Source organism: Corylus avellana, chromosome 4, assembly GCF_965113065.1.
Source record: "Corylus avellana chromosome 4, dhCorAvel1.hap1.2, whole genome shotgun sequence".
NCBI lineage: Eukaryota > Viridiplantae > Streptophyta > Magnoliopsida > Fagales > Betulaceae > Corylus > Corylus avellana.
In genome coordinates, this window is record NC_142493.1 from 32,451,173 (window position 1) to 32,476,072 (window position 24,900).

The 24,900-nt window shown below is 36.9% G+C and overlaps 4 protein-coding genes and 1 pseudogene across 11 annotated transcripts; 3 read left to right on the plus strand and 2 right to left on the minus strand.

Annotated features, from left to right (window-relative positions):
- Positions 1-522: 522 nt before the first annotated feature.
- On the plus strand, positions 523-3,463 carry LOC132179811 (uncharacterized; annotated as a pseudogene). Its single transcript, XR_015911971.1, has 4 exons — positions 523-622; positions 796-1,238; positions 1,936-2,538; positions 2,915-3,463. The product of XR_015911971.1 is annotated as an uncharacterized LOC132179811 (transcript).
- Positions 3,464-3,908: 445 nt separating this feature from the next.
- Positions 3,909-6,745, plus strand: LOC132179296 (Tetratricopeptide repeat (TPR)-like superfamily protein). The gene is made up of 2 exons (XM_059592002.2): positions 3,909-4,469; positions 5,280-6,745. Exons 1-2 carry the CDS (start codon positions 3,909-3,911, stop codon positions 6,528-6,530), a joined length of 1,812 nt encoding a protein of 603 aa, XP_059447985.2. The 3' UTR covers positions 6,531-6,745.
- Positions 6,746-7,666: 921 nt separating this feature from the next.
- On the minus strand, positions 7,667-9,684 carry LOC132178511 (outer envelope pore protein 16, chloroplastic). Its single transcript, XM_059590942.2, has 6 exons — positions 9,382-9,684; positions 9,203-9,254; positions 9,019-9,050; positions 8,716-8,749; positions 8,523-8,590; positions 7,667-7,968 (listed from the first exon to the last, which is right to left on the minus strand). The coding sequence occupies exons 1-6, from the start codon at positions 9,493-9,495 to the stop codon at positions 7,828-7,830; spliced, it is 441 nt and encodes a 146-aa protein (XP_059446925.1). The 5' UTR covers positions 9,496-9,684; the 3' UTR covers positions 7,667-7,827.
- Positions 9,685-10,355: 671 nt separating this feature from the next.
- LOC132180038 (CAX-interacting protein 4) lies at positions 10,356-14,807 on the minus strand. Of its 5 annotated transcripts, none has more exons than XR_015911823.1 (5): positions 14,723-14,807; positions 13,128-14,120; positions 11,806-11,891; positions 11,333-11,411; positions 10,356-11,261 (listed from the first exon to the last, which is right to left on the minus strand). XR_015911823.1 is itself a non-coding variant. In XM_059592885.2 (3 exons), exon 2 carries the CDS (start codon positions 14,096-14,098, stop codon positions 13,145-13,147), a length of 954 nt encoding a protein of 317 aa, XP_059448868.2. In that variant the 5' UTR covers positions 14,099-14,120; positions 14,723-14,807; the 3' UTR covers positions 11,557-11,891; positions 13,128-13,144. The 5 variants fall into 5 exon arrangements, 1 of the variants encoding a protein (XP_059448868.2); XR_015911824.1 differs by having other exon boundaries at positions 10,357-11,245; XR_015911822.1 differs by having other exon boundaries at positions 10,356-11,411.
- Positions 14,808-17,548: 2,741 nt separating this feature from the next.
- Positions 17,549-22,943, plus strand: LOC132179901 (methyl-CpG-binding domain-containing protein 5). Of its 3 annotated transcripts, none has more exons than XM_059592694.2 (4): positions 17,549-18,113; positions 21,430-21,585; positions 21,676-21,942; positions 22,324-22,943. In XM_059592694.2, exons 1-3 carry the CDS (start codon positions 17,739-17,741, stop codon positions 21,904-21,906), a joined length of 762 nt encoding a protein of 253 aa, XP_059448677.1. In that variant the 5' UTR covers positions 17,549-17,738; the 3' UTR covers positions 21,907-21,942; positions 22,324-22,943. The 3 variants fall into 3 exon arrangements, 1 of the variants encoding a protein (XP_059448677.1); XR_009439983.2 differs by having other exon boundaries at positions 17,550-18,113; positions 21,676-21,968; XR_009439984.2 differs by having other exon boundaries at positions 17,553-18,113; positions 21,430-21,570; positions 21,676-21,968.
- Positions 22,944-24,900: the final 1,957 nt, after the last annotated feature.

Here is a 24,900-nt window from a genome sequence, read left to right on the forward strand (position 1 = left end):
AGGGCAAATTTGAAATTTTAAAAAAATTTAGGGGTATAAAGGTTTTTTACTCATTCTACAGTTTAATTTAACTGCAATATTTAACAGTAAGGAGTATTTGAAACAAAACGAAAGTTCAATAGACTAAAATAAAAAACTTAAATACTTAAGAGTATTTGTAAAAGGTGTGTAAATTCATGGGGTAAGTGTAGTTTCAGAGAAAAAAAAATTTTGGCCCTCAAAGAAGCGTAACGTACCACAAGGCGCACGCTTCCCCCATAAGAAAAGTCCGCGGTCAGCGCGTTTAATGCTGTTTGATACGAAAGCCTACAAACAAATGTGTCAGTGAGAGTTGGCAACAAGCGCTTTTAAGAAGTAGTGCCAAACTAGCTGGCGCATTTAGTGTGGTTCTAACATGTAGAAGGCTACGCGGCTGTGGCTTTTCCCGCAGAAAATCTGATCAGTATATCTCAAAGAGTTTGCTGAACTATATAAACAAGGCTAGCGAGCGAGTCACATTACTTGTCATCCTTGATAGATTAACACCATTTCACTTGTCATGGCACATAATTCTCATGGCACCATCAGCAGCCTTGTCATGGCACTTTGTTTGTTTACACTAGTGAATAACACGGCTGCACTTGTAAGCAATCGTTACTCTTTTTGCAACCAAAAAAAGAAAAAACAAATTGTTTACAATCTTTTCTTTCTTTCACATTTTCCCATGATTTCTATTTTGATCATATATATATATATATATATATATATATATATGTGTGTGTGTGTGTGTGTGCGTGTGTGTGTGTGTGATTTCAGTGGCTCAATCACGGGAGAGATATCAGTAACCGAAGGTACGAGCCTGCCGAAGTGGTAATCAGCCCAACGACGGTGTCAAAAATGCGGCTGAGATGGAAATTCTTTGCTGGTAAAGATATAACTGCGACGCCGGCAGTAGCCAACGGAGTGGTCTATTTCCCATCATGGAATGGATATTTGTATGCTGTGAATGCTTTCAATGGTGCATTAATATGGAGGCAGAATCTTGGTGACTTAACCGGACTAAATGGCACTGGGATCGTTGTGAACGTCACCGTCTCAAGATCCACCCCAACAGTGTACGGAAACCTCTTGCTTGTTGGAATTTATGGGCCAGCTGTTGTAATTGCTGTGGATCGATCACATGGCAGGCTCGTTTGGTTAACTCAACTTGACCCACGTCCTCGAGTATTGATCACCATGTCTGGAACAGCATACATGGGGTTAGTCAAGCAATATTCCAATTTCTACCTTCATATTTATTATACGTATAATAGCAAGCCAGTCTTGGATATAAATAATTTGGGAAATTTCACTTACACTTAGCCTCCAAATTATAAAGAAGCTCTTAGAATCTCAATTATCATTCCCTTTTAATGTTTCTCTCCAATTAGGACTTTTTGTGACAACGCCAAAATCTTCAAAGTCCCCCGTTTTAAATTTCTTATTAAATTTTTTTAAAAAAAATAAACTACAACCCTCGGCCGGCCAGCCATGGGTCTGGTGACCAGACTCACCACCCCTTTTTTTAAATAAAAAAATAAAAAATAAATAAAAATCTTGAGAAAAAAAATTTGTATTTTTATAAATTATACAGCGTTATAAAAGATATTAGAAACTTGATAATTAGGAACTTTAACGTAAAACTATAAATTAGTTGAACTGAGAATTTTAAAAGGGGTTGATAATTAGGAACTTGATATTGAGAAGTTTGATAATTCGATATTACGATTGTAAAACTTTTGATAACTCTAAGAAAAGTAAGTGAAGTTTTGCCAAGTAATTTTTACTCAAACATTATATTGGTCTTGCGGACTGAACTGAATAGTTTACAAGTGCATTCCTGATTTGATTCTTTTTCAATTAAAAGGGAGCTAGAAGCTATAACGTAGTTTATACCCCATTAATACATTTGTATAGGGCATTATATGTTGGGTCTCATCACTAGAAGAAGCATTACCGGCCGGCCAGTGTTGCACATTCCGGGGCAGCTTGGCCAAGCTTGATGTTCTAACGGGTAGAATCGTTTGGCGGACCTATATGCTTCCTGATAATGGTGGAAAATTAGGAGGCTACTCGGGTGCTGCTATATGGGGAAGCAGCCCTTCCATTGACATTAACAGGAGACATGTTTATGTGGCAACTGGGAACCTCTACACAGCTCCGTCTGAGGTGCAAAAGTGTCAAGAAAAGCAAAACAATGAGACAACAAAACCTACTCATCCCGACCAGTGCATTGGGCCAGATATCAATTTCAATTCGATTTTGGCTTTGGATATGGATTCTGGGAGGATCAAATGGTCGAGGCAATTGGGAGGCTATGACGTGTTCTATTTTGCATGTTTAATACCTAGTAACCCTGATTGTCCGACAGGGCCTAACATGGATGCAGACTTCGGCGAGGCTCCCCTGCTGGTTACAACATTTGCCAATGGAACCAAACGTGATGTCGTGGTGGCCGTACAAAAAAGTGGGTTTGCTTGGGCTTTAGACCGCGACAATGGCAGCATAGTTTGGTTTAAAGTAAGGGTCTCATTTTTTTATTTTTCTAATCAAGGCGGGAGAGGGGGGAAAAAGGGGAAGTAAGGGTCTCATTAAAGTTGAATTAATAAGCTTTTATATACAAGTAATATTATTTAATAGACTATTATATAATTATCATATAACTTAATTATGTGATAGTAAAATAGTCCATATAACTGAAATGTTGTGACAGTGAAAATCAGCCATTAATATTGCATCGTCAAGTTATATGATAATTGTAAATCAATATACTAAATAGCACTATTAAAAAGAAACTTAAATAATCGATGGCTAATTTTCATGTCATGTTTTACTGATAATCGTTTAATTAGCAGTTTACTAAATTGCTCTTTACTAAAATTGAAGAATTGTGTAGTTGGCAGGACCAGGTGGAGAAGAGGGAGGAGGGATATGGGGTGCAGCCTCAGATGGAAGAAGGGTGTACACAAACATTGCCAACGGCGACCGAGAGAGCTTCACACTGAAACCATCTAGCCTGAATACAACAGCCGGCGCATGGGTGGCTCTTGATGCTAATTCTGGGGAAATTGCGTGGTCCACAGCAAATCCCAGTAATGAAACTTCCCAGAGACCTGTTACGATAGCCAACGGTGTGGTTTTTGCTGGGTCTGTAACTTTCAATGGTCCAATATATGCCATTGATGCCAAAACTGGGAATATCCTCTGGTCATATAATACCGGTGCTACTGTGTACAGCGGTACAGCAGTGAGTTATGGATGCATTTACATAGGGAATGGATATACAATTGGGCTCGCAAAGTTCCACTCCACCTGGACTCCCGGAACTTCACTTTATGCATTATGTATTAGATAAGAGTTGTGTACTCATCAGTCATCCTCACTGTCAACAAATAACATTTCATGTGTTGAGATATATATACATGAACCTACTTCAAGTAAAATTACGGCAGCATTTTATCCTCAAAATAAGTTTCAGAAAGAAAAAAAATTCTTCAAATTTGTTGATTCAATCTATTAGAATATCATATTTGTTCATTAAGAATGCCAAGAATTGGGAAGGATGCAGATAATTCTCTCTAAGATTGTATTTTTATAATGGATGAACTTTGCCTAAACTTTACATGTTATCATATACAGAAAACGTTGGGAAAATTGTCCTTAATTTTGAAAAGCCCGTGTACTGTGGGCCAAGTTTGTATTATGTGTAATGGGCTTTTAAGGGGGCCATACGGGCCAGGTGTCGTTCTAACCAAATTTTTAAAAAAAGATATTCTCCAATGGCCCAATTAAGATTAATTAGTTTTTCAAAACATGGGCTGGGCTCATGGGGGCTGAGTGATGAGTACTAAGGCGCCTTCACTCTTCCATTGCTGTTTCTTAAACGAAGCATGCTAACGGTAACCATTCTCATACATCGCAGGCTCACTCAGGCAATACGTCAAACACTTTCAATTCCCTCCTCACCTGTCAATCAAATCCCTTCCAGTTTCTACTTTCTTTGCACCCAAACACCTGAAATTTTTCCCGATAAAATTTTAGACTCAAAAGAAGAAAACCCCAGTTGCTTATCTTCTAGGATTGAGAAGCCGCCAAAGGGGGAGTCTGCTGGCTGTGCCTTTCAGAGCTGGAAATTTTCCGAGAAAATGTTAGAGTCAAAAGAAGAAGAAAACCCCCCCAGTTGCTTATCTTATATGATTGAGAAGCTGCCAAAGGATGAGTCTGCTGGGTCTGCCTTTCATAGCTGGAAATTTCCCGAGAAAATGTTAGAGTCAAAAGAAGAAGAAAACCCCAGTTGCTTATCTTATATGATTGAGAAGCTGCCAAAGGGTGAGTCTGTTGGGTCTGCCTTCCAGAGCTGGATGGGTCATGGGTTTCCTATTCACAGAGGCGAGATTTTCCACGCCATTAACCGTCTCAGGAAGCTCAAGAGGAACAAACGAGCGCTTGAGGTCTCTCTCTCTCTCTCTCTCTGGGTTGTGTGTGTGTGAAGTTAGAGAGATGGATTTCAGTCATAAACCAAACTTTGGATTAATTTATTTTCTTTTTAAATGTGTAAATTTTGAAAAGCTACGTATATGCTTGTTTAAATGTTTAAGGTGTTTGTTCTAATTGCGTATATAGGCGAATTTGGAGGCACTATCCCCATCAAAAGCTCTGCTGGTTTTTTAATTTGTATAATTCTTGTTTGGTTGCTGAGAAAACTTTGAGGAAGGGGCGAAAATAAAATAATGAATTTTATGATTTATGTTGTTATGTTCCTGAATAAATGAAAGGATCACCTCAACATGGCCAGATAGTTTAGTTAGAGGAGGTTTTGTTTTCTTAGCTTTCAAATGGCGTGAATTATTGGAATAGTGATTTTGATTTCTACTGTTTTCTCATATTTTCCTTATAAATCTAAAATGATAAGCATGTAAATATACAGATGGAAATTCTAATGCTAATGCAATATAAATCATTTAAAAAAGCACATTACTATTGAGGATTGTTCAGAAAGCAAATATGAAACAAATTCACTAGACAGTTGTGGTTAGTTATTGGCTCCGGGTCATCTTCCAAATTATTTTACCAAAGATATTGTAATCACATCTACTGATAGAGCCATCGTATTTTCACTGGCACTTTTACTATTTCTTTCAAATAGAACGCATCATCTGCATTCCCCTTGCATACTTACTCCCCTTCTCAACAGAATCTGTAATCCCAAAAAGCATAACCACTGAGAGATTTAACACTGAGCTATTTGTTTGTTTTGACAGGTAATGGAATGGGTGATCAGGGAAAAACCCTATAGGCCTAAGGAACTAGACTACTCTTATCTATTGGAATTTACAACTAAAATTCATGGGATATCGCAGGGTGAAAGACTCTTCTGTTGTGTCCCTTCCGAGTTCCAGAATGATCTGCTCTATAACAACCTTGTGATATCATGCTTGGATAAAGGTTCAATAAGGCTTTCACTTGCGTACATGAAGAAAATGAGGGAATTGGGTCATCCCATCTCACACTTGGTCTTCAACCGCCTCATAATCCTCCATTCCTCCCCGAGCCGTAAGAAAATGATACCCAAAATTCTCACTCAGATGAAGGCTGATAAGGTGGTTCCACATGTCTCAACCTACAACATTCTTATGAAAATGGAAGCTAACGAACACAATATTGAAGGGCTGATGAAGGTATACAGTGACATGAAACGAGCAACGGTTGAGCCAAATGAAATATCTTATTGCATAATAGCTACTGCACATGCAGTGGCAAGGTTGTACACAGTGGCCGAAGTTTACATTGAAGCTGTGGAGAAGTCTGTTACAGGGAATAACTGGTCAACACTCGATGTACTACTTATATTGTATGGGTATTTAGGGAAAAGAAAGGAGCTAGAGAGAATATGGGGCATTGTGCAAGAACTCCCCCATGTTAGGTCTAAAAGTTACATACTGGCAATTGAAGCATTTGGTAGAATTGGACAGCTGAGTCAAGCTGAAGAGATTTGGTTAGAAATGAAGTCGTTAAAAGTGTTAAAATCAAGTGAGCAGTTCAACTGTATAATATCTGTATATTGCAAACATGGATTGATTGATAAAGCATCTGAGCTTTTCATGGAAATGGAGATGAATGGGTGCGAACCAAATGCCATAACTTACCGACATCTTGCTTTGGGTTGCTTGAAAGCAGAATTGATGGGGGAAGCCTTGAAGACTCTAGATTTGGGGATGGATCTAATAACGACCAAGAGGGTCCGGAATTCAACCCCATGGCTAGAGACCACTCTTTCAATAGTTGAGATTTTTGCAGAGAAGGGTGATGTAGTGAATGTTGAGAAGTTTTTTGAAGAACTTACAAAAGCTAGGTACACTAGGTATACATTTGTATACAATACTTTGCTCAAGGCATATGTGAAGGCCAAGAAATATGATCCAAATTTTTTGAGAAGGATGATTCTTGGAGGGTCTAGGCCAGACGCTGAGACCTATAGCCTGATGAAACTTGCTGAGCAGTTTCAGAGTTGATTGCAATCTGCTATAATACTCATTTTTCTTGATTCTTTGTGCAAAGATTTAGCTCATCAAATTTGTGAGTAGAAGTTAGTAAGAAGAGAGGTATGAGATTTGGGAGGATTTAGCTCTGTTATTCTGGATTACAGCTGGGATTATAGTGTAGATGCTTAAAGAATAATATGCAATTTTACTTTTGTTTCTGCTCCATGACTTGAATTATGAGAGAGAACGAGCACATCTTTCACCGTTTTCTGTTCTTTTATTGTCTATTTGCTTTTGGGTTAACTGTAACTATTTTTAGCAGCACATGATTTGCCCTCCACTACTTGTCCTTTGAATACAGTTGGAAATAAAACTCTTTTAACTAATAAGGTTTTCTTCAGACGCGACACCTAATTCCATGGCACAGAGAGGGAGGATCGTTGCGTTTGCATCTAGCTTCATTTTCAGGCTTCACTCTGTTTTCGTCTTCATTTTAGCTACCCTTTGGAAGAAGTTCGTGACTTTTTCTGGCAATGCTTCTGTTCCAGCACCTTTTTGTGCAAACCGTGTCCGAACCTGTTTGCAAAACATGGGAAGGCACAAAATCGATGATTTCTTTTACTTTTTCCAGCACCTTTTTGGTGCAAACTGTGTCTGAATTTGTTTGCAAAACATGGGAAGGCACAAAATCGATGATTCTTTTACTTTTCTTTTGAAAAAGGTCCTCTTGAACCCTCGAAGCCCGAAACAAGATTCTTTGTCTGAACCAGAATTCGCAGACTATGACGTTTCAATGCATCTTTGTCTATTTTGTACAGCTTAGTGGAAACTTTACAACCAAACTTAAAACACGTTATTTCAGCCCACATAAAATGTAAAGAGTAGCATTACTAAAGGATAAAGTTCCCACGTTTCACTTTCTTTTCTCACATATTTACACCAAGTGAGCTACAACCTACAACCCTTGGCAGGGAAGTTTTTTCCGTCATTTTTTTTTTTTTTTTTTGGTTCTTAACTTCTTATGACATATTCTTTCCTCAACAGGGTGGTATATTGTTTCCTGAAGATGGCCTGATGGCCCTAAACACACATAGATGTATAGTAGAAAAGACAGGTTATATTAGGGAAAAAAGAACACCCTTCCATTTATTTGGCTAGGAAAGGAATGCAAAAAACACCAAATAGTTAGAATCGATTGACTACTAGCATTCAGTTGTTTGCATTACAAACTTACAAATTCACAAGAAAAATAACAACAGAAACAAACCAGACAATTATTCCTCCTCAGAATGAGCAGAGAGATAAGGAGAATTTTATAAACATCGATTCAGGTGAGATAGTTGAGGAACTCCGCAGCAGTTGCAATTGCACCGCCTGTAATGGCATCCACCACAACTTTGTCTTTGCTATTGTTGCTGGCTGCAGATACCAGCGCACCTGTCACCGCACCGCCAATCATGGCATTCTTCTGCAATACATCCAAAGAAAAGAAAATATGTGAAGGAAAAATTCTGAGTCTAAAATCAAAACTGCAAAGTGGATCTCTTGATTGAGTAGGGAAATAGCAAAATGTTTCCGGCTTGACAGTTTCGAACAAGCAAAAAAGAAAAAAGAAAAGGGAACTCTCTTTTACAGGTTCTAACATCAAATCTCAATGATTACAAGTTAGGCCATGACTAAGTAAAAGAATACGTAAGACGCGAAAAAAAGGAACTAAATTGATTCAATCAGGGTTCCTCTCGCAAGAAACACATCTTGTTAGTAAAAAACTATCAACTTATTGTGCAGCCAACACATTCCTAGTGGGGTTATCTGGTTTTATTTCCCTGATCTAATTTCAAAAGGCTTCATAAACAAATTAAATATACGGCAAAAACATTAGAAAACTAATAAACAGAGTAGAAGTCAAATTTCTCAGAATCAGTGGCCATGTTCTGAAACCAGAGAAAAAGAAAAATTGATACTCATGTGTGGACAAGAGGAAATTCAATTAGCACTTTACAGCAATGTCAGCAAACATACCCAGTCTCTGGTGCCACGAATCCTCTCTACTCCATACTCCATTCCCACATAAACTCCAGCCACAGTTCCTGTAAATAGAGGGATTTCTTAGCATGGCTCCTCATTTTGCAAAATGATGTCAACTAAAGCATCTACCAAACAAAATGGCATTATCTCATTGATAACAAACATGAAATATACAACTCGTACTGACCCCAATACGCGCCTTCTTTACACATCTTCTTCAGCTGCAATAACATAACTTTTTCATTAGCAGGGCACATTCATCTGTTGCTTAACAACTTTGAAAGTATTAGCAACACAATTGCTAGGAGTCTACTTCCAAAGACCCCCAAAAACCAACATGCTCAAGCGACACAGAACCTATTGTTCTAACAAGTAACATTGTACCAATCTGTATGTTCTTGCCAATGTCTAAAGTAAAAATGTAGCTACTGAAGGAAACCAGCATGACATCAAGGTTGCAAAATCTGATAATAGTTTCATAGATACTCACCGTGTGCTCAAAATTGTGAGTTGAAATACTCCCTGCAAACAGCATGTTACGTTAGAAAAGAACTTGCTAATTTCATCTCATTTTCGGGCTGAGAAACTGTAGCAGAGTAAAAATTCTATAAGAACAAAAACGAACTGAATTTTAGATTTTTTTTATCATTATTATTATTACATGGGGGACAGACCTTTTTTCGCGGCGTGATATGCATCCTCTGCAGCTACTCTGGTAGCTGCGACCTGAGCCAAAAATCAAGAACAAAGCCATCTAATTTTTGTTGTTATGGTCTTAAAAACATTACCCAGAAAGAGAAGAAGACAAAGAAGAGAGAAAGATAAGAGATAAAGAGGAAATGAAGAATGTTACAGTGCCGATCTTCAAGAAGCCATCGACGGTGAGGTTGAGGAAGGGGTTGCCCATGTCGATCGCCACGTCGACCTTTGGAGTGGTCACAGAACCCGAAAACCTGCTCCGAGGCATATTTTCTTCACTTTCACACAACACTCTGAGTCTGTGTCACTGGAGCTCTCTCTATCTCTATCTCTCTCTGTGTCCTCCTATTGTTGATCTTGAGATTCTTGATTCTTGTGCTGGCTAATATCTGATTTATTTTTCCCTTTTAAAATAGTATTTCTTTTTGTTTGATTGCTTTGGCTTGGAAGTGAAATTAATGATTGTAGGTGTAGAAGTTTACCTGAAAAGTTGGGGAAGATCCTTTCATGCGGCGGGGGTTGGGGGCCTGGGTGAAGTGCAAGTGTGACAAACATTGAATTTCCTGTTCTACTATGTTTGGGCCTTTTTTCTGTTGGATTTACTGACAAAGGTGTTTGGACTTTGTACGCTAAATTTGACTGGTCCGTTCACAATCTGCACTGTTCTTTATCAAAACGGGTCCAAATTTTTCTAACCATTTGCGCCTGAGCGGGTGGGCTACCGAGTCCATGGGTCTCCTCTTATTGAGTAATTGATTCACGTGGTAATTTTAGTATAAACCGGAAGAATCTTTAAACAATTTCACCCAAGCTGTTTGTCTAATGATAAAACTTATTTCTTACGTAGTCTAGTGGGTTGGAGGTCATGAATTGGTGTCTCACTCGTGAGTCGTGTCATGCCTGTTATCCACATCCATCAATTTCTCCTCACGGCTCTCCATGAACAATATAACAATATAAGCAACAAGAACACATCCCTTCTTTTTTTTTAGTAGAAGAGATCAACAAGAACAATATAAGCCCAACAACAACAAAAATACAGAAACAAAATACTTAATAGATCCCAAAAAAAAAAAAAAAAAAAACATTATTCTTAATAGCAATTAAAAGCAAGTCATTTCCACAGCTCTGAGAAAATGAAAAAGTTGCTAACATAACTGGTTGTAACGACTCATTGTGAGTGCAGCTAAAAGCACTCATATGTATCTTGAATTATAACCAGCAAAGGGTAAAACAAATAGTAATGAAACCCTCTTCAAGAGTTGAAAGGTAAATAACATTAAGGACAGTATAGTTTGTAGCTCGAATTTGGATCTATAATTTTGTGTATGTGCAAAGAAGAACCAGAGGAGCAAGAGCAAATTCGAAGAGACCAAAATGAGCGTGTGTAGTTCACAAGCACTACTAGCAAGGATAGAGGGAAGGCGCGTGGATGATAGAGGTATACAGAGTATAATAAATCTGCCATCTAAAACCCAAACAAAAAGGCAGAAAAACTAAAAGGGGATGAAAAAATGTACAGGAGGATGGAGGGGAGGGGTTGATTAGGATGGGGGTGGAGAGGAGGGAAGAGCATTACACAGGAGGGTGCTTTGGGTTTTCCGGAGACAACAAACACAATCTACCATCGTCCAAACAGGGATTGTCAACCGCAGAAGATTTTAATTTCAACTCAGTAATGATTCAAAAATGACTTTACCAATTACTTTAATCAGTTGATTGGATAGAATGTCGCTAGAAAGCACCTCTCGTATTTTGTATACCATTCTATATAGCTTTGATAGCAATGGTCTTAGTCTGATGGCTAATGATATGTAGTCCAAGATTTAATCTATCATCGACACTGGCCCATCATTAGTTGGAAACCTATTAATGATAATTAGTTCTCAGTCGAGTCGATCAAAATGATTTTTTTTTTTTTTTTCGAAAATTATTCATCCCATATGTTACATATGCAATCCTAGGTAACCATCAATATCCCAGCTAGTGGTCAGCTCCTTCCTTTTAGAGATCCAACCCTGCTCAACCATTGTGCTGTAGATATGTTATGAATGAATCTATTATTCTTTGCCGCTGGCTTTTGCTCACCAAAATCTACTTTTTACCTGTATGTCCATGCGAAATAACCACCTCCAACCTTGCAGTATTTTCTTTTCCTGTTCTTTTTTGCTGGGGCCTTTTACCCTGCACCATGTATGATATGCATTCTTGTTAAACTATCAACAGCAAACACTAAAAGCAAGGGAAAGTGTGACACGAGACTAAAATTTATACTAATTTGAACTTTTAAGCTGACCTACTCTTAATTCCCTTTCTCTGCAACATAAAATGCTATTCCACCCAAAAATACTTGCAACTCAATTTTTATATACATAATCAGATCCAATCACAATTACAATACGGTCAAACAACTGCCGATTGGCTTTATAAAGCAGAGTATACAAATGGAATAGGCACTCCAAAACAGTCGCTGAACATATTGAGGCACCTCAAGACACAATGCAGTATACAAATTAAACGCCCAGGGAAAAAAAAAATCATACAAATGACCTGTGGAACCACCAAATAATCCACGTACATAAGCAGGTACGAATTTGGTTTGTCCACCATTTGGGTTCCATCACTGGTTTGGAAACTTTATGGGAGATCACCATATCCATTATCCTTCATTTCAGCAAAATTCAAAAAAATTTAGTATAAGCAACTCATCCATATCATTATACAAAAAAAAAATTCAAACAGAAAGCCACCTATGGCATTATATGACCATATCTGACAGCATCGATTAGAAAATAGGAAAAAATTGCTCCCAAACACCAAATAAAAAACAATAAAGCTACCAGCCAACAGTCATCATGATGCATGGTAAACCACAAAAGAAAAATTCACAAGATCATATTGAACAAGCAGCAGGCTGTGAAAATGCTTCTAGATTTCCACTATCAGAAAGTATTTGATTTCTTAGTGTTGATTGCTCATTACCGATAACTCTAAATTCAAAAGAAGCCCACTTAACCTCGGGGTCCATGGGACCACTCTTAACTCATTTTTTAATGAAGCAGAATGGTGTTCTTTCAACAAAGCAGCTAGGCAAGCATGTATCCATTTCCTTTTAGATGATGGCAGTACATAAAGCATTAAATGGAAATGGGAAACAATAGTTTCCAGTAACTGATGAAGAAGCAAAACAAATACAATAATTTTGCCACACTAAGGGTGTGGCCGCTTTGATGTGAACAGAGCAGTGAAGCGGTGGCATAGTGATGTCAGGACAGACACTGGAGGTCATTGCAGGATAAAAATGTTGGCCGCAACTTAGATTCACAAGTTTAAATTCAAAAGTCCAAGAAACACACATAAACTATAAGACCTGTATCTGCATTTCACCAAATTTCCTTTTCTTTTGCCTGAATGTGGGTGGAAATGGTTTTTATTTCATTCCTTCTTTTATCAACTACTTCTTTTGTTAATGAAAGCTTGATTCCTAACCAAGCTGTACATTTCTAGATACAAAACCTTGAATCACATAAATCCTGGCAAATTTCCATGTATAAATTAATACGTTAGGCAGTCAGCACATGAGAAGTATATAAGTCATGACTAACATGACTTACTAAGACAGCAAGTACAACAATAAATTTTGGCAGAAAACAGAAGAACAACAAAAGAAGGAAGAAACTAGTAACACCGAGTCACCGACTAAAGCTCTCAATTAGCAAACAAGTAATAATTTCTTCACCTTGTAATGCAAATGACTGAATTTAAAAGTAACTTTCAATAAGCAAATTGACAGAAGTATAGCAAACGTTACACATTCCCCATGGTTATTCCCCATATAACCATATCATCACATACTGTAAAATTTTAAAAAAGAAACTCAGCAGAGTACTAAGTTAATACCTTTCACTAAATGAATTCTAAACATCGTCATCATGCCTGTGTTTCCTGTTCTTCTTCTCATATCTCTTCTTGCTCCTTCTGACCCTTGAATCATCTGAGGCATCAGAATCAGATGGTGAAGCTGCCCTCCTGCTCTTGCGCTTAAGCTCTCCAGCAGAACCCTCAGATTCATATGAATCAGAATCCGAATCTCGGTGGCTTCTCCTCCTCCTCTTCTCCTTTCTACTTTTCCTGTGCTGTCGACGACGCTCATAATCCTCATCTGAGGACTCATCCCTATCCCTCCGCCTGTCCTTCTTTCTCCTCTTCCTACCACTATCTGAATCATCTGAATCACTGATTCCTCTCTTCCCACTCCTCTTCTTAGATCTTCCTCTCCTCTTCCTCTCCCTATAAGCCCCATTCGACTCATCTTCATCTAATCCCTTTTTTGTTGACCTTTCCTTACTACTGAGCTTTTTCCCATTTCTCTCTGCAATAATCCTCTCAATCTCTGAATCGACTTCTGACTCCGAACCCTCACTCTCACTCTCATCTGAACTCTCAACTGCGCCTTTTCCTTTCCCCTTACCTGCATTCCCCGTCAACTTCTCCAACTCAGCCATTGCAGCAGCCTCAATCACTTCGGGGTCTTTATCCTTACTATCGCCCTTAACACTCAAAAAGTTCCTGCACTGAAACGTGAGGTGTCCAACACGGCCACACTTCTTGCACACCCCGCGAACCTCATTGGCATTTGACCCAGTTATACGGGCAAGTGCAAGGAGGCCTTGGAAGCTTGCATAGGCATTCTCAGCATCTGGTTCAGCGTTAGATGCATTGGGCATTGAAGAGTTCTTAGCATCATCCTTATTGGGTGCATAGGGGTCATACCCAATTGCACTCTGCCATATACCGTGGGTTTGGAGGGCTGCACTACTATGCACCCGATTGTTTGCAGGCATGCGAACCCTACCCGCTGTAGCCGGCATCTTGAAGTTCAGGTATCAAACTCTGCAAGAAAGGAACTTATATTAGCGCTTTTCAAGGAAAAAATATAAAGTAATTTTAATCACCACACCTATAGGCAGATATTGCCGATCATCCCTCATAAACCCCATTAACCCCCACGAACAATATATAAAACTCACCCTCTTAGCCTTACAAACAAACCCAAATAAAATGTTTCAAAAATTTCGAACAGATAAGGAAGTGGGACATTGAAACATACCTTGAATTAAAACCCAAGCAGTAGAGTAGAAACAAGCAGTAGGGAATTAAAAAAAATAAAATAAAAACAAAAACAAAAAATCAATCACCACAACCAAGTGCAGATCATGCCAATCAGACCTCATAAACCCATTAACCCCATGAATAATATAGAAAAACTCATCCCCTTAGCCTTACAAACAAGCCCAAATCAAATCTTTCAAAAATTTCGAACAGATAAGGAAGTGGGACATTGAAATATACCTTGAAATTCTTTCCGAAATAGACGGAACCTCAGGAGGCTAACTTTCAAACCTTGAAACTCAAAAAGTTTGAAAACCCTAACTATCTACAAATCCAAATTAGATTACTACTTACGAAAACTTCAAAGAAAAAGGAATACTTACCAGTTACCGCGCTTTTCTTTCTCTTCGCTTCCCTCTCTTCCCCAATCCGCTTTCCCCTCTCTCTCTATACGAAACGCGCGTCGCATGCACGATATTAACCGCTAGATGTTGGGGGCTATTTATAGCCTGTGACTGGAAGATCGTACGGCTTGCATATGTCCATTTGTTGTCTACCTTTTTCTTTTTTCTTTTTTTTAAGGAAATCGAACGGTGGATAGCTAATGGGCATGAAAAATGCTTTCAATGGGCCAAACGGCCTGGCCTGCACTTAGAATTAGCATTGCCGGCCAGGCCCGCCCCCTAATTATTATTTTTTTTTACTTATATTACGTTTGGAATTGCGATTTTGTAAATATAATTTGTGTTTTTAAAAGATATCGCAAAAACATAAAACATTTGACATTACGATTTAAAAAACACTTAATCTAAAATAGGAAAAAAAACTGTAATTTCTATAAGAAGGCTATAGGGTACTTATTTGAAAAAGAAAATTGTTAGGGGTCAATAAGTTCTCTATATTTGACTCATATTCCCTTACAATCAGCCATTAGATTTATAGACTTATGTAGATCCCACATAAATCAATTGTAAACCCCATAAATTCAATGATTGATTGTAAAAGAATATTGGTCAAATATAAAAAACTTATTGACCTATAGCATTTCTCATTTGAAAAAACGTCAATTTAAATCAAAATCACTATTTCGCATAATAAATATTTGATAAAAAAAAAAACTTTTAAACATGTTTTATCAAACACCTTTGAGATTATAAAAAGTAGTAATTTCAAAAACACAATTTTTAAAAACACAAATATTAAAATCACACTTATTAAAACTACAATCCTTAACGGTTACGGACCCTTACTTAAAAATCGTATTTTTTTCATTATTGATTTGGTTCATCAGGCTCTATGCCTAGGATTAAAGAGTTTTGAATTTAGGCTCGGATTATAAATCCATTGTAAGAAAATCCACAATGCATTTTTAATCTTTATATAAAATGGTTAATTAAGACTCCTAAAATACTCACATAAGCTATTTATGACCCCAAATGTAGAGGGCGGTGAAAGAGAGGGCTCTATGCTCGTCGCTCGAGCAATTTGATCGGGCAGTGGGTCCGGGGTCCCTGTTCGAAGAATGAGTACTTTCACAAATAGAAAAAAGCCTAATGGACTCCCTCATACCCCTTGTCCACATTGTGGCCTTATCAAAATTATTTTTTAATTATTTTGGTGAAATAATTTAATAAAAGTGCCTTAAATCTCTATTTTTTAGACTCACAATTTTAACAAAATAAAAAATATTGAAGTGAATAGTATTCATCGAATATAAAAATGATTATTCATTCACCTATTGATTAAATAACTTATTTCGCTCTTTTCCTTTTTACTTTTTGTTTTTTCTGTCTTTCTTTAATAATTAAAAAAAAGAATAAAAAAATCTTTGAAAAAAAATATTTAAATAGAATAGTAAAAATGGATATTTAAAATAGTGAGGCTGTTATGATGCTCTAAAAAATAGAGTTGTTAAAATAGAAATAGAAATAGAAAAAAAAAAAAAAAAAAGAAGGTACTTTTGGTTTTAATTGTGGTGAGTAAAATTTGGTGAGATTGCTAAAAATATCTAACATAGAACCTAAAAAATTCCTTAAAATTCTCTATTGCAAGACATCTCAATCCTTATAACTCAAGCCATTAGCTTCACGATTTGGCAAAACCATGACTTTTGGGTTTAAACATTAAAACATGGGACATGCAAACAGGCTTGTGATACTTACTCATATATAAATATATAATCATGCTTCAGGCCACACCGGGAAAACGTCACAACCGGCATGTAAAATAATATATATATATATATATATATATATATATATAATAGTTGGTCAAGAATACTACCATGCATAACATTGTAAAATAATTATAGAATAATAAAATTATAGGATTAATAACTTTTTTGGTACCTGAGTTTTCACTTTTTTATTTTTTCTCCCCTGAGTTTTAAAACATGATAAATCTAGTACCCAAACTATGGGAAAAAGACAAAATTAATACCTCCATTAGTTCTGTCAATCCTACTTAACGGGTTTAGTAGGAAAATCAACAAGAAAAGCTTAGAACCACTATCTGAAATTACCCGAAAGAATTTGGACATGTAATAGTGTCAGAAATAAAAATAAATTATTGTCAACTCGGCAACACATTATTTCCCTTGTTTTCTCGGCAACCAAACAGTGGCAGCTCGTTTTTTTTTTTTTTTTTTTTTTTAAAAAAAAAAATTTAATTATTTTTACTTTTTAGGGTTCCAAGCTTTTCTTATTGATTTTCTTATTAAACCCGTTAATTAGGACTGACGGAACTAACGGATGTATTGATTTTGTCTTTTTCTGATAGGTTGAGTACTAGATTTGTCATGTTTTAAAACTCAGGAGAAAAAAAATAAAAAAGTGAAAACTCAGGTATCGAAAAAGTTATTAACCCAAAATTATATATAGAAAAATAAAAAGAAAGGGAGAAACGCAAAAGTGGAAAAGAAATAAAGATAATTGATCTCGATGATTTCAAATGTATGTTATGCAATTTGTGACCTTTAAAGTGGAGTGGATTGTTCGTGGCACAGGGATATTCAATATTTTCTTACAAATGGTTAATATATGACAGTCATGGTGGGTAGAAGTCATTTATGATGGGTTTTTTCACGTAGTAGGTAAATTGGTAATTATCGGACGACAGCAATTTAAGGTAGTCTTAAGGGAATTAATATTATATATAGGATTTAAGAGAGATTATTATGGTATCGTTGTCGTAGGCCATTGACTTTTAAGTACTCTGAAGACTGATAGGCGATAGCAAAATGGCCCAAATCCAACCGCCAAGATCTTCCCAAATCAGCAGGAAATTTCTGTTCGTTAACTTCTTTTATACAAATCCAGCATCAATCACTACAAAGTCTAGTTTCAAACGTCTTTCCTAATTCCACTTTCCGCCCAAACACACTACACACTTCACACTCTCATGTCGACTGCCGAGACGTCGGGTCAGGATCTAAACCCGAACCCCAACACGCCCAAACGAGGCCCTAACAGACCCGACGAAACCCTAGCCGCCGACCTACCATCCGATCCGCTTCTCGAATTCGATTCCTTCATCGACGCCACCGCCACCGGAGGTCACAGGACGCCTGAGCCGCTGCGCAGGCGCCGATCTTCCGACGGCGCGTCGGCTTCCTTAGCCTCGGAGAAATCGAACGGCGCGGAGCAGAACGCGGCGTCTACTGCCGGAGCTCAGCCACGTCGGGCGCCGGCGGCGCCGCCGGATTGGTTGCCGCCCGGTTGGTATATCGAAGACAGAGTTCGGAGCTCCGGTGCCACAGCTGGAACGATAGACAGGGTAAATTAAATTTTATTTTCTCAAATTATCATTGATATTCTAGAACCGTAGAATTCAATAATTCTCACATTAATGTGCAGTGTCTGCTAATGGTTATTTGGTTGCTGAGAAAACTGAACAAGAAAAGGGAATATTGAAAGAAATGTTGATATTCGATATATGGAAGTTTTTCTTGAACCGGAAATGTTTCACGAATTAATTATTATCTGTATTTCTCAACTCAGCTCAAGTGTCAAAGCTTAAAATTCCACCTATTTTATTGCATATATTATCCTCTGTTAAACCATTTAGCATGAGGTTTGGATCTGCTAAAGATAAGACATTAGAAACAACTTTTGAGAAGATTTCCTCAATATTTAAGTGGGACTTGAAATTGGAATTTTTATTTTTTTTTAATTGGTAAGTGTTGAGGATAAGGTTGTATATTAAATCACACAGAATAATGTACAGAAGGGGTTTACTCTGTAAGAGTGGGTCCGAAGGACCTGCCGTGGAGAGGTTCCCGACATAAAAAAATATATAAAATATATAGGTTAATTGTATAGACACTACATGTACATAACCAATGTGGGACAACACCACATATAATCTAACAGCTCTGCCCTCCTCAAGCTCAAGGTGGAGTGCAAGAAATCAACTTGAGTTTGGACACAAGATCACGAAAACGCCTTGGAGGATGTTACTTTGTAAAGATGTCTGCGAGCTGATCACGGGACGTGAGCGAAGCTGTAGTGAGCCCTGAAGAAGATGATGACGGACAAAATGACAATCAATATCAAGATGTTTGGTCCGTTCATGAAATACATCATTATGAGCAATCTGAATAGCACTCTTGTTGTCACAGTATACAGAGTAGCAGAAGAAAGAGAGACACCTATATCTTGTAACAACCATCGCAACCAAAGAAGCTCCGAGGTAGTGTTAGCTAAAGCACAATATTCTGCCTTAGTGCTAGATTGGGCAACAACAGTTTGTTGCTTACTTCGCCAAGAGATAAGAGAGGTGCCAAGTAGGAAACAGTTACCAGTGGTAGAGCGACGATCTGTTGGATCACCCACCCAATCAGCATCGTTGGAAGCACGCAGTTGAAGAGGAGACTGAAAGGAGAAATAGAGCCCATGAAATAATGTCATCTTCAGGTAGCGAAGGATACGGAGGACAGCTGAGAAATGAGTGGAGCGATGAACAGCCATAAACTGACTCACCTGATGGATAGCGTACGAGATATCAAGCTAAGTGACAGTAAAGTAGACAAGTCTGCCAACTAAATGCCGATATAAGGTAAAATTACGAAGAGGCTCGCCATCATGAGGAGTGACATGAGTATTAAGCTCAGTCGGTGTTTCGACAATCTTACTGTCTTTGAGATTGGCCCAAGAAAGCAAATCAGAAATATACTTGGCATGTGTCAAATAATAACCATCAGAAGGAGAGGAAATCTCAAGACCAATAAAATAGCTGAGAGAGCCAAGATCTTTCATCTCAAAGTGCTAACTGAGGAACTGTTTAAGTTCCTGAATACCAGTGGTATCATCTCTAGTGATGATCATGTCATCAACATGTAGTAGAAGAAGTATGGTGCCCCGGTCTATACGGCGAATAAACAAGGCTGAATCATAAGAGTTGATGGAGTATCCAAGGCTAGAGACAGTGGAGCTAAACTTAGCAAACCATACTCGAGGAGCCTGCTTAAGTCCATATAAAGCTCGACGGAGACGACGAACCTTGTTTGTAGGATGAGATAATCCAGGAGGTGGCTGCATATAGACTTCTTTACTTAAATCACCATTAAGGAAGACATTTTTGACATCTATTTGACAAAGTGACCAATGTAGAGACGCTGCAACAGCCAGCAGAGCACGCATAGAAGAGAGACAAGCAACTGGAGCAAAAGTCTCTTCATAATCCACACCGTACTCCTGAGTAAAACCTCTAACCACAAGTCGAGCCTTGTACCTGTCAATAATACCATTGAAACAAGTCTTGATTTTGTAAATCCACAAAGCAAGAGATTTGCCAGAGAACACTAGCGGCACCGGAAAAAAATAGGATGCAGAAAAAAAAAAAAAATAATTAATTAATTAAGGTGATTCAGAACCTATGCTCTAATACCATGTTGAAAATAAGGTTGTGTATTGAATCACACAGAATAATGTATAGAAGGGGCCTATATATATAAGTTAATAGTACAGACACTATATGTACATAACTAATGTGGGACAACACCACATATAATCTAACAGTAAGTTACAGACGCTTGTAGATGGACAATCTTATTTTCCAAGGGCGAGTCAGGTTAATTTGGTAATGCCTGTACTGTGGATAAAAGGAATGGAGTTGAAGAATCTAGATAAATTGTTCTGAATACTCTTATCTGTGACATGGGTTATGAAGCAGGAATTTGGTACACCACTTAAGAGTATGGTACAGTGGAGGTACCATCGACTCAGTAGCTGTTATGAATGTAGACTCTTTTTGCTCCAAAAGATCATCATGATGTTTTGATAATAACAAATAAGCAAGTTAAAAGATAACTTTTGTGATTTTAGATTTACTATCATGGAAAGAGTCCATGTTCTTGATCTGTTTCCCTGCTTTTATTATTTATCTTTAAATCTCTCTCTCTCTCTCTCTCTCTCTCTCTCTCTCTTTTTGGTGAGGGTGGTGGGGTTCCTCAGGAATATGCTAGGAAAATGCAGAAACTCTAGGTATCATTTCATGATCAGATCTTGCTTCAATATCACTCCATTGAAGGGGATATTTAGTAATCTCTCAGAGGTAATGAATCTGTTGTGTGTGCTTGGAACTTGGTAAGTTTATCCTGTTTTGCTTGGCACAGCCACTTTCTTACAAATTTTCAGGATTTTGGAAGTGTCAGTTATTGGATCAAATATGGATTCATCTGTCCTTTGAGCTTATTTCAAAGGGCATTCACGTGTGTCAGTGATAATAACTGGTTGTTAGATTGGCGAGAGAAAAGATTCTGATATCCTTTTCTTTTTCATAAGTAAAGTCTAGATTCTGATATCCATTTTAGATGCTTTCAGTTATGTTTTTGGGATTGTTCTTCAAGGCAGCTGAAGTGAGTTTTTTATGTTTTGCATTTCAACTGGAATGATTCATTTGCTGCAAAGTTTAGGGTCTACTCCTAGTTTTGATAAATTAACATTTCTGTTTCAAGTTTCAATTGTCACGACAACTCCAAATTCTGCAATGGTTCCATCTTATAAATGGCTATCAAATGCTATAGAAGATGACAAAAACGTCCCTTTTTATGGTTCCCAGACAAGGCTCAGATTGTCTCTGTATTGTGCAGTATTATTTTGATCCAGTTTCAAGCAGTCGATTCCGGTCAAAGACGGAGGTTCTTTACTTTTTAGAAACAGGAACTAAACGTAAAAAGAAGAAACTAGTGGAGAACTCTGATGCTGATGCAATCGAGAGTCAAAAGCAAAAGGTTGTTTTTCTGAAGGTGTTGGAAATTATTCCCTTTCACTCTTCTAATATCCCCTTCTCATTAACATGCACTCAATTTTTGATTTATTTTTTGCCATGTATGAAGGGCTCTGGGGGCCAGAAACAAAAGAAGTCTCCAGCAAAGGCCAAGAGTTCTGTTTTGAAATTTGATTTTCTTAATGTGCCTGAGAAGGTCAACTGGGTTTTCACAAATTCCTCCCAGGGGTCCTGGGCTCCTTTTATTGGCGACAAAAAGGTGTCTGAATCTATCACACAAGAATGGGCTACTGCGTTCACAGTCCTCACCTCCAGACATGATTCTCAGATGATGTTTTGAAGGGCATTTTCCAAGCTCTCCATTGTATCATTAAGAGTATGATCCCATACTGACCAATACAGGTCTTCTTTTTTCTTCTCTTTTCCTTTCTTTGATCTCTTCAAGTTGGTTCTGATGACTATTTCATTTCACAGCTAAGCTCAATTGAATTGCCATTCGGCATTTCTTGTTCTAGGTCATATGATCTTTTAAATATTTGGGTTTTGTCTTGTTTTCTTGATCTTTTAAATATTTGGGTTTTGTTTTGTTTTCTTTCTCCTTTTAATTACTAATTAGTATGCAACTTTGGGGTGGATTCTTGTTTAGATCAGTTTCATTGTTGCTGGAACTCAAGATTGAATATTTAGGAGCAACTTCTTTTTTTTGAATATGAATCATAATCCATGATGCTAATTGTCTCGAGCTCGCATGTGGCAGGTACGTATTTCAACCATGGAGTTGTGCTTGGCAATTTTGCTAACGGTTGAAGTGTAAGTTATGCTTTTACAAAGAAGTCAAGAGCCCTACTAAAGCATCAAACCATGGATTCAAGTTTTGCATAGATTATTAATCTTTACGCTTCGATCTGAGGTTGTGTTTTCTTGCATCTGTGGCTGATTGGAAACTGCTGACTACTAAGGAACTAAATTGATTTGGTTGGGTGGGGATTGGCTGACTTATTTCTTCAACTAGTGTTCTTCTTTATCGATAATTAGAGTGAGAGAAACTTGGATGTAACTGATAGATATGAATTTATTAGACAAAGGTATATTTTGTTAAAGAGAAATGATAAAAATCATTCTTTCAACCATCTCCATATAGTGAATGGATGAATCTACCATTGAATTTGTGCGGGACTAACGTGAGTTTACAAATTCAATGGTTGATCTATTATATTTGCAAAAAGATATGGTTGAAAGAATGATGTGTAACATGCCTCTTTGCTAATACCTACTAAAAAATTTGAGGAGTAATATATTGGTATCATTATACAAAGGTGGCCAGAAATGGGTGAGACGCTAATTTGAGTAAATGAGATTTCACCAGTTTTGTTTATCTATTTATTTTTTCGTCTGCGAGATCTCATGAGATATCAATAATGTGATATGGTCTTTAATATATACTTTTTTTTTGGCTTTCTGAATATCATTTTTAGGTATATTTCACCCAAGCTTTATGTGCAGCTGTAAAATTTTAAGTAAAAAAGAAAAAAAAAAATGAATGCTTTTGTTGCTTAACTACCTTTATAATTAGTCTAAGAATTAAAGAGGCCGTTTATTATAAGAGTCTAAGAATTAAAAAGGCCATTTATTATAAACCTCTTAATTCTGGACTTTTACAGATTAGTTTTGTCTATCTTTTGGGTCCAAATGATTCCCATTATTTTCTCTCTGGAGCTGCAAAAATAAATATAATATATAATAAATAAATAATAAAAAATAAAAGAAGTAGAAGAGATAATGACTTTGATGTGAGACTGATTGGTGCAGCAGGACTACTGGACCAGCAGCAATAACTTAGAACAATAAAATAAAGAACAAGAAGAAAGATATAAAAAATCTCAACTCAACTTAACGCTCCTGCATTAGATTTGGGAGGGAATTAATTATCAAGCCACAAGGAGGATCCTAATAGAATGAGAAATAAAATGACACATGCATTTTTTTAAATGTATATAAGAATTATATGTATTTTAAACCAATTAATTTAATAAAATGATTTTTTTTTAAAAAAAAAAAATTCCATAGAATACTAATTTTGATATTTGATAATCACACTGACCACATCCTTCTTGTCAAAAAAATCAATGGGCTTCATAATTTAGATCGGTCCATGATCCATTGAAAGGTCCTGCTAACCACACAACATTTATTGAGCTTTAGGTTGAATGAAATTATCATTATACCCTTAACCCAGTATCAAATCTATATACTCAGAAGATATAGAATCCCATTCAAGCTGACCACTTAGTATTTCAAGGCATATCATGTGCATATTTACTAATTATAAAATGCCATTGACTATTATCTTATATTCCCCAATATATTTATAAGAACAAAACAAAAATAGCCTGCTTATCCTGTCTTCTGCCTACACTTGCGACCAGATCAAGTATTTTAGTGTCAAATTATCTGCACATCATAGGGTGATTGGGTAGAAATCAATACAATTCCATGTGTTTTTACATACCGATAAAATGATTTAAGTAAAATTTTTGACTAATTAATTTGTAGTAACTAATTTGTTAACTATATATTCTTAATTATTTTATGAGAAAAATTCACTTTACCTCAATGAAGTTTCAGGAGGTTTTCAATTCGAATCTCAATGTTTAAAAATTGGCAATGTACCCCACTAATGTTTCAAAAAATTTTAATTTAGACCCTCCGTTACTAATTTCTGTCTAATTGGACAAAAATATTCCACGTGCGTCTCACGTGAAATTTTGATGCCCTCTATTTCAAATTTGCCCTCATTAAAACTTATGAAATTACATAATTATTCTCATTAAAACCTATGAAATTGAAGGTAATTACGTAATTTTATAGGTTTTAATGAGGGCAAAATTGGAATAGAGGGAATCAAAATCCAACGGGAGACGCACGTAGGATGATTTTGGTCCAATTAGACGAAAATTAGTAACGGAGGGTTTAAATTAAAATTTTTTGAAACATTTGGGAGTATATTGCCAATTTTTAAACATTGGAGTTTTAATTGAAAAATTCCTAAAACTTTAGGGGTAAAGTGAATTTAACCCTTATTTTATCAATTATAAAGGATGATATCAATTTATATGAAAATTATAATAAAAACGGTAGCATTCAATTTTTCATCCAAATTGATGGTGGGACTTGCACCATCGATGCATGCACTTGAATCACTTCATTAAATTTTAGTGCCCTTTTCAAATCTTATTTACAATTTTTCTTCGGTGCAACAAGAGCTTGTTTGCTGTACAGAGACCAAAATGGGTAAATTACAATTAAGAAAAGACAAACATCTGGGCTGGAAAGA

What these genes read in the sequence shown, in the direction of transcription:
- LOC132178511 (XM_059590942.2), bottom strand. Translation starts at nt 9,495, where the DNA reads ATGCCTCGGAGCAGGTTTTCGGGTTCTGTGACCACTCCAAAGGTCGAC. An exon ending in ATATCACGCCGCGAAAAAAG is followed by an intron (nt 9,051 to 9,202) that starts GTCTGTCCCCCA and finishes TGCTGTTTGCAG; the next exon opens with GGAGTATTTCAACTCACAAT. An exon ending in TAAAGAAGGCGCGTATTGGG is followed by an intron (nt 8,591 to 8,715) that starts GTCAGTACGAGT and finishes CTCTATTTACAG; the next exon opens with GAACTGTGGCTGGAGTTTAT.
- LOC132179901 (XM_059592694.2), top strand. Translation starts at nt 17,739, where the DNA reads ATGTCGACTGCCGAGACGTCGGGTCAGGATCTAAACCCGAACCCCAAC. An exon ending in CAGCTGGAACGATAGACAGG is followed by an intron (nt 18,114 to 21,429) that starts GTAAATTAAATT and finishes TGTATTGTGCAG; the next exon opens with TATTATTTTGATCCAGTTTC. An exon ending in AAAAGGTTGTTTTTCTGAAG is followed by an intron (nt 21,586 to 21,675) that starts GTGTTGGAAATT and finishes CCATGTATGAAG; the next exon opens with GGCTCTGGGGGCCAGAAACA.
- LOC132180038 (XM_059592885.2), bottom strand. Translation starts at nt 14,098, where the DNA reads ATGCCGGCTACAGCGGGTAGGGTTCGCATGCCTGCAAACAATCGGGTG.
- LOC132179296 (XM_059592002.2), top strand. Translation starts at nt 3,909, where the DNA reads ATGCTAACGGTAACCATTCTCATACATCGCAGGCTCACTCAGGCAATA. An exon ending in GGAACAAACGAGCGCTTGAG is followed by an intron (nt 4,470 to 5,279) that starts GTCTCTCTCTCT and finishes TTGTTTTGACAG; the next exon opens with GTAATGGAATGGGTGATCAG.